Here is a 9424-nt window from a genome sequence, read left to right on the forward strand (position 1 = left end):
AAATAACAAAACATAAAAAGGGAAATTACAAGAATATATTTAATATTGGATTTGGTAGAAAAAGTAATGCACTGAAAAAGTTATTTTAAAGATAAAATATAAAATACATATTATATGTATTTTTGTGATAAGGGGTCCCTAAATAATCTAAAAAATCATAATGAGCAATTTGTTTTCCAAAGACACGCTTTTATTTCGGAGGAGGAAGTAATACAAGCCAACCCTAAATAGTTTATATTATCATATTTTTTTATAAAAATTTTGTTACATCTTCCAGGTAAGTCGATAAAAAAAAAATGAAATACTTCATATCTCGAAGACACAAGTTTTATCAATGAGTGTGTGTCACCCTTTTTTGATAGATGAGATATTATTTATTGTCCAATGACGAATCAAGTTTCTGTATAAGTTTTTTTTTTATTATCTGTTTTATATCTCATCTGTCTTATATTATTTTAGATAAAACTTAGAATGACGCTGCACCAAGAATGCTCTTGTTCATATCCGATCATGCATTAATACTTTAACACGAAAAATTAATAAAATAAGTATAACCTCAAGGCTATTTATTTTTTATGCAACCTGGTGTAAAATAAAATAAAATAAAATACAAGATTGCTTTATTATTCAATTATTATATAGCACAAATTATTTTTGAGAAAATTTACTGTAGTTACAAGTCCTTGTATGTATAAAAAAATGATTGTAAAGTCGGTAGAACTCTTTCATGTCATTAGCACTTTTAAAGTGGAATGTCTAGAAAATCAGCTCAAAGGTGTTAATGTCAAAAGATAATTGATATTACCTAGTGTACCTTTTAAAAATGTAAATTTCAATTTATTGACAATTAATTTAGTAATTTGACGTATATTTTATTATTTTAATTAAAAACCTTCAAAATTCTTGTTTTTGAAAATGTCCGATGAAGAAGCTCCAGAAGGTCAAGAAGGTCAAGAAGGTCAAGAAGGTCAAGAAGGTCAAGGCGAACCAACTCAGCCTGGATTACCAACGTAAGCTTTAAATTATTTTTAATACTGATTTTTTTAAAATTATAATATTTTAGAGATGAAGACGAACCTGCTCCACAAGCTCGGTAACTAAATCTACTTCCTTTATAATAATAAAATGATATATAGTAATTTATAACGTTAAAGGCCAACAACCACAGATCCTTTGAACACGGAGTTTCTTTACTACAGCGCAGTCTTACGAGTTTTTGGACCCACATTATCTAAGGAAGGTGATAGAAGATATATTATTCCTTGGGTGCGTAAATTATTTAGGCCTGAGTATCAAAGTTCGAAACTTAGAGAAAAGAGAAATAGGTATTTATTTTAGACATCTTAAGCATAATTAGTTTGGTTACTATTTGAATTTGTATTTATAGATACTTAGGTTATCTTATTACCTCGCTTCTTTTGGATGAGGCAATAGATATATTTAATGTACTCCCTCCAGAAGGTCCTTTACCTGATCTACATGCAGTACATCCTGCACCCGTAGCAGCTGCTACTTGGGAAACCGACAATATGTGGCAAGATACTTTGCAAAATTTACCAGAAGATTTTAATTTGCTTGATTGTTTTCTTCATGATGACCCAGAACATTGTAAAAAGGATCATCAGTTTGATAAAGTAAGTGCTGTTATACAACTTATATTGGCTGTTACATTTTGCTTTTAACAAAAATTGTGATAACAAAAAAAAGCGATTCAATATTTAAAAAAATAAATAGATTTCTGCATTTTTATGAAACTGATTTTAAGTTTTCAGTTCATTTACTTTTTGCATCAGATCTCGATCAGTGAAAGATCTTGTTATTTATAGTCGAAATATTACTTTTACACTTTATTGTTGCTCAATTTTACACTTGCATAACATAATACTAAAGATAAGACGTTGTTTGTGGTGTAATTCACCATAGCTTCTTATTATGTGGCTAAAAGCAAATCTTTTGTTTGTTTGTAAGCAAATATAATATTGGTAGCTTTATTTATAATGTAAGCACGATAGTATTTCTCAAAAGTTATTAACATTAGTCTTTTTTGAGATTTTTCGCTCGATTAGGAACTCATAGTGATTTTTTTTTAATACTTTTTTTATCTAGTAGTATAGTATGCACAAAAAGACTAGTTGTACTAAGCTGACTCGTTTAGGAGCTTCTACTGCACTTCTACTACTTCTTTTTGCTGCTACTGCATATTACTCAAAGAATTCAAAACAAAGGTTAATCCATTAATCTGTGAAATAATCGAACATGTGGGAAAAATTACAAAACTATTAATTAATCGTAAAGAAGACTTTTCCAGAATTTATCCTTTTAAATCTTTCTTATTTTCTATTTTTTTTTCTTTTAACTTGGCATGATTCTGTTTACGTGTGGTACAGTTTTCTTCCAGTTCTACCGTATTTTCTAGTAATTTAGCTTGCAGAGTAACGTAATGTTCTAGCAATTTAGCTTCCAGACAAATATTTGACCGATATCGGTCACAACAGTAAAAAGAAAGTTGCTCGGATCATCGCCGTCCTCAAGTAATGCGTTACGAAGCCGCTACTGCAAGTCCGCTTTATTTTGCGTCATATTGAAGTCTCTTTCCTCCAGCTTCCTTTTCAGCTTAGCAACTTCACACACTTCGATTCATTTTAGTCTAGTATTATTTATTTTTACAATGTGCAGTTAACTGACCTATAATTCACACCCTACATCCGATATCAATGTAGTGTTTTTCTGTTCGTTAGGTGTGGATTAAAACAATCAAAAACATTCAACTGATTTATTATACACCTATACTACGAAAACACGGTCACTCACGATTACTAGATCACTTGTGTTTATTTAAAACTATTTATGTCTGATTTAAATTTTGCGCCAATATTCCGAACTCTCCTTCACTAAAGTGATAACTGGCAATTTTTGGCGATGCGGCTCCTTATACACTCGGCATAACGGTGTTTCGGAAGATTTTCGCTAACCTTCGAGACGTCGTACGGTATGCTGTGCCATTCCAGAATGATGGAGAATCAGGTCTCTGCTGGTTTTTCATTGCTTACAATATCATTACAAGACCAAAATTATGAAGACGTTTTTACTTTAGATTTTAGATCAGGAGTTTCAGCTGTTTCTTTATATAGCGAAACCCTATGCAGCCATGATTGAAGGTGGTGCAGAGAGAACTCGGGTAGCGGCATGGTTGCAGATTCTATGTTCCATACATGGTAATCTATGTTGTTCTAAAATGAAAGCTATCAGAAACGATTATATGATGGCACTAATAGGGTAAGAACATAATAGGCCAGTCAAAAAGTAAATTAAATTTAAATTCAAAATATTAATATTTGCGTTAAAAATACCACGTTAATAATATAATTTAAGTAAATATAACTAAACACGCTTTAGCCTCACGCTCTCTTCGCGTGTGCGGCATACTGTTTTAATGTAAATATTTTCAGGTATTTACAAGATCTTAGGGCCGTTGGTCCATTTGCAGAATACCCTTCCTGGCAAACATTGAAACCCTTAGCGGAAGCAGCAAAAGCGGCTGCCGAAAATAGTCCTATAACTGACCCAACTGGATGCTATGCAAACGAGTTTCTCGCAGAGCAGCCGATGCCAGATGACGGCGCTTTCTGTTACATCGCGATTAGCGGCGATTTGGTAACTAACAACTTGACTCAGACCTAAAGTTTCAAATCTGTTACGTATAATTAGAAATCCGGTTGGGAATTTGTAATTTTGTGTCAAATAAAGTTTTGTTTGATGATGGTCGCCTCGTTCATGAATTAGGGAATAACATGCTAACGAGGAAAGCAAATGCTTGAAAAACTAAATAATTTACGTATATTTTTAAGATCATTAAGTAGTACTGAGATACATACGGTTTTTACTAAATTTTGTATTTTATTTCGATGTATTTAATTTCCAGTGATTTTTAGAAAAAATAATTTTCAATATGGTATTGACAAAAATTAGACTTTAGCCTTTAATATATTGTTATATTTTTACTAAGCTGAATTCTAAAATTAAAAAGGTGAAATACCCTATGTTTATTAACAAATGAATCACAGGATGATACAAAAGAAGATTCCAGTGAGGCCTGGGCCGTATTTTTGAAACCATTCGACTTTGATTCGCATACGAAATTAGAGGATTTCGCACGAAAAATCGATATTCGTATTTTCGACCGCTTCGTATGCGAACTTTTTCGCATGCGGTGTCTCGAATGGGTATATACCATTCGAATTTCAAAGTTCGTGTGCGATTCTGCCACTTGTCTTGTTTTGATTTTAAACCAGCTTTATTTTGTTTTTTTTTGTGAGTTGGTTAAGTATTTTCGTAGTGTTTTTTTGTTGTTTATTGAAAAAAAAAAAAAAACAATAATCAAATGGCAAGATTAAACAATCTTGTGCAAAGAAACGACGTCACAAAAACGATGCACTGGAAGAGACTGAAACTCTGGCAGATAGAAGGAATAGGATGTACTCTCCATTTCTTGACCCATTTGAAATGTATTCTGATGCTCAATTTATTAAATTATATAGATTAAGCAAGCCTTTTACGATAGAATTGATATATTTTTTATGTGCTCCGGAGACTGTGTAATCTGTCCGCTACTTTTATCCACAAGGTTTGTGCAGTTTTAGCCGATAAATTGTGGGTGAATTTGCCCGACTTTAATTTCGGGTGCTCTTCCATAAATGAAATTAGTACTTTCTTTTTCTCACTCGACACAAAACCGTAATATTTTGTTTATTTTTTGAATTCATTTAAGAAAAAGTCAATTCGCAAAATCCCAAGAAACGCCATGAAAAAACCTCAAAATTCCCTGATGTTTTTAAACTTAAATTTTAGGTTAGGTTAAAAAAATGTTTATCGTCTTCATCCCAGTTGACATGGCCTCCAATAGCACTCGACTTTGCTACGTTGCCACTACATTTCATGGTTGCATGCTACTGAAATTTGGAATGCTGTTCAAAAATGCACTTTTTAATTCGTGTGCGAATTTTGCCGCTCGACTTTGTTCGCATACGAAGATTCTCGCATGGTTTCGAAAATACGACCCCCTGGTGTATCAGGGATGTACGTGACGCTCCTTGCTAAAGAAAGTACTTTGTTTTCATAACCATTTGTGTATAACCGCATGGCGGTGCCACACACTGATTTCGTAATTAATTTTTTGAATAATAACCTCTGTCAAAATAGCTTACTTCTCTCGCCCCGGAGAGTTCCCAAGGTAAAGAAGGATAAAAGAGCAAGGTTTTATGGAAGGAACGATGTGTGATAAACGAGTAAGTGAGTAAGGAAATGTAAGGTAGGTCGTTACTACTGAAGATTAATATTATACTAAGATCGCGTATGAGCGATCTGACTAAATATTATAAGTAAATAAAATAATACTAAATTAGCAATTAAATATTTTAAACATTAAAGAAAAAATTATGGTTACCCAAATGTAGTAACCCCAAAGAATATAATAACTTAAGAACAATTAGTGTTTTTCTAAGGTTTTAGAAGAAATATTTAAGAACTAATGATTATATTGAAAATAATACAATACTCTCAGAAATGCAATTATTATTTCGAAAGGGCCAGAGCTGCTGAACAGCTTTAGCGCACATTGCCGATGACATTTTCAGGTCGACAGGTATAGGACAATTTACGGTTTTAGTCTTTCTGTACTACCCTGAGGATTTTGACACGAGCTATTTTTTACAACTCTATTTATTTAAAACACTATCTATCGGAAAGAAATCAATGTGTGAAAATTAATTGTGTACTATCTAGTTGTCTGGTCTGTCTATCAGACAAATCTATCAAAACAAATTTAAGTCTTAACAAAAAGAGCTGTAGCGTTCACTACTAGGTAGGTAATATCCAGGTATACTATTCTTTTTAAAAAAATAATGTTAATCAGTCGTACAAATATATAAACGACGATTAGACAATTTGAAATCTGCATTTCTTATGCATTACCTTTATTTGAATTTAAATATTGTGAATACAAGTATTTAAGCCAAGTGTCGTACAATCTTTGGTCACAAAAACTCATGTAAAATTAGGATTATTAGTTTAGAGGCCAGAGAAAATCTTCGCTTCATTTTTAATAATCAAATGCAATTTAATGAAAAGTGTATTAAAAAATCCTGTAATAAGGCTGAAATTATTATCCAGTAATCGAAACAATCTTTTACAGGTACTGAAAAAGAATTGTGCTAAGTAGTCTTGTGCTCTCTTTGTTTAAACATAAAATAAATTTATTTAAAAATAAATTCAAAAATAAAATCAAAAAATAAATTTGATAAAACTTCTTAAAAGTTGATTCACAAAATGGGTGGAGTCTCTATGTAAGCGAGGCAAATTTTTTAAATTCTCATTTACGGAACACCGGTTTACCATTAAGAAGAACAAAATTATTATTGCACCTTTATTAACAAGATCAATATTTCATTTAAAGGATTAATAACGCTTCTACTTCATAAAACATGTTTGGTTAAGCAAAATTTCACTTAATATAATTCAAATCTATTTAATTCTATTCCTGATCATATTAAAAGTTTATACAATCAGAAAGATTTAAATTTAGTTTAATTTATAAGAGACCATGGGTTTAAGAACATGATCCCGATGTTTGTTTGCTATTTAAAACTTAATGCACTTACTGCAATGAGAACCAGATTAGTCCAAAAATCTATCGACACTGATTTTTCCTGATCCATCAAAGCTCTATTACTGGTTAACTTCCCAGGCAACCATGATTTACTTTAGCAGCATATTATTATATTTTTATATTCGTGTATATACTTCAAAAAATTTTAAAAAATCTTGTAGTATTCATTGTATTATTAACAAACTTAACAATTAACAAATATTATTATAATTAATCATAAATCATGGGACATAAACACGGAAATGCGGGACATAAAACGGAATTGCACTTCAAATTGAGAATGTAATAGAGCGGGCCGCAGATGCAACAAAATTGAGCACAACAACGATCGCAAATATAAAGAAGTATTTAAATTTTTCCCAGTGAGTTAAAATAATTTTATACCATTATTCACAATTTTTGTTTCTGTTTTTTGTCAAAAGCTCGGTTTTGTTACGTCTACTGCTCGTGCCGAATTCTACTTTTCAAATATGTTTGAAAAGATGTAGATTTGATTTTTGCGGTCTTTTGCTTGGAAAATATATGAGCAGCGTAATCCTGATCTGATTTTATCCCATTCTTCTTTATATTTGCGATCGTTGTTGTGCTCAATTTTGTTGCACCTGCGGCTCGCTGTATCACATTCTCAATTTTAAGTGCAATTCCATTTTGGACTTGTTCCTTTTCCAGTTGAAAAAAGCCAATATATTTAAAATCATCAGCTGCGATTGTTTATTATACCTATTATATCTTTTTTTAGGCATTATCTAACACTTTTCTAAATAACTTTCAAGAACAAGTTGACAAACCAATATTTTTGATTGACAGTGACGGATATTTCACATAACCTAGTATATAAAAGATGAATAATCATCAGACAGCAATTTTTTTTTAAAGTTTGTTGCCGCTGTTTGGAATATGCTAAACAAAGATAAACAAAAATTACGTCATTACAAATGGGTATAATTTCGACTTTAAAGTGCCCTGTTTGTGACGATAAAATAATGTAATTTGCATGACAATAAAAAAAGGACTTGCATTAATGTTTCTAGAATGTCCATTTTGACGCAGGAAAGAATGTAATCACTGGTATCAAATCAGTTTTATTGTTATCAAATGATTCACTCATTAACAAATCAGTTAAAACCATATTTACATTTCTATAGGTAAGTATAGAATTTACTTGCCTTTTACCGACATGGCGTTCTGTGTTGCCAAATTAGATATTTTCTAGCTAAATGCAGTGAATTTAGTTTCAATTTAAGATATTGTGGCGTGTAGTAAAATAGTAAAAATTTTATTCAGCTCTGGAGAGATTAAGTGTATGGACAGAATGAATTATTCCTGCAAAAAAATTACTAATTAGTAATTAAACTCCATAAGTTATCAAGGTTTGAAATTATTGATAATGAAGTGTTGGCAACACTGCGCTTTTTCCGTATCGTCCATCTTAGTTATCGTCACCTGCTCTTTCGTTTGTGGATATCATTCATGATGGCCGCGGCGTCGTAGGTGCACTTGTGTGTTTGGATGAAAATTAGTGTTTTTTGATGTTTATTGCAGTATACACTTATACGGGTTAGTAGGTATAAATAATCTGATACTATTGCTTTATATCTTTCAAAAGATATTTTTCCTATATTGTGATGTTTTATAATCTATTACCACCATACTCTTACAGCATTTCCGTTTGTTAATAGATAGTTACCAGTTTGGTCTTTCTAGTTTTTAGAAATAATGCAGGACCCAATCGTAATAACCTTAATTTGATATTGGTTTATACATTTTATTATGTTTAATATTTATGCTTTGTATTGAATTTGGTACCTTTTGTATAAAAAATAGTTGGAACAAGTATTGTATTTAAATTTGTTAGAGAATTTTGGTTTTATGATTTCTTAGTTTTTTAACATGTCACCGCACTGGTCTTTAATAGCAAAACCTCTACTCATGAAGGTGTCAGTTATCTAACTGTTATTGAAATAACCATTCTATTATCAAGAAGTTAATTCATGTATGAATACTTAAAAAAGGAATAGAAAGTGTTTAGAGAGGTTTTTTGCATTTTCATTTTCAGTACCTTAATTTAAAATTAAAAAACTTCCTAACCTTCCAATTTTTTATCTTTAATTAAAGTTCTCCCGATTTAGTCACATATGAATGAAAACTAAATCATATCATAATGAAAAAGAAAATAGTTATAAATAACATTGTATTTTTCGAACTGCAGTTTTATATTTATAGGAAAAAACTATTACATTTTTATTATAAATGTAAATGACGAGTGAAGTGTAAACAATGAACGAGCAGATATACTTATTTTATCAAATTTGAGAGCTCTGTATAAAAAATTTAGGCTCTCTAGAAACGCAATTAAACATTTAAAAATATATCAGTAGAAGCGTTACTAAAATAGACATCCAATTTACGTACCCTAACTGAAGTTATTTTGGTGGGACTTATCCACGTGATTTTTTTAGTTATTATGTCATTATAGTCATTTGCTCATGTTTTTTTACAGTTTTGAGACGTTATTTGGTTGCCTAGGTTTTTAAATGATTTGTAAGCTCGTTGTGTTACTAGGTGTTCATTATACCATCAGACTTCTTAAATTGTAATCCAAACCAGTAAAAAGAATACACACCCATTCAAGCGCTTGCCAATTCTGATTTTCTTTGGCTTATGTATTATCCTTGCGTAATTTTCCTGAAATACCACTGGAGCTTTAACGAAACGCCTGACTCTGTCCAGGAGCAAAAATAATTTAAAGAAATACTTTAT

General features: G+C 31.1%; 1 protein-coding gene across 1 annotated transcript; it reads left to right on the plus strand.

Moving 5' to 3' along the window:
- The first annotated feature begins 839 nt into the window (after positions 1-839).
- On the plus strand, positions 840-3762 carry LOC126738476 (uncharacterized). The gene is made up of 6 exons (XM_050443839.1): positions 840-1010; positions 1064-1093; positions 1155-1325; positions 1388-1634; positions 3095-3276; positions 3450-3762. The coding sequence occupies exons 1-6, from the start codon at positions 916-918 to the stop codon at positions 3679-3681; spliced, it is 957 nt and encodes a 318-aa protein (XP_050299796.1). The 5' UTR covers positions 840-915; the 3' UTR covers positions 3682-3762.
- Positions 3763-9424: the final 5662 nt, after the last annotated feature.

Source organism: Anthonomus grandis, chromosome 7 (genome assembly GCF_022605725.1).
Source record: "Anthonomus grandis grandis chromosome 7, icAntGran1.3, whole genome shotgun sequence".
In the NCBI taxonomy this organism is placed as follows: Eukaryota; Metazoa; Arthropoda; class Insecta; order Coleoptera; family Curculionidae; genus Anthonomus; species Anthonomus grandis.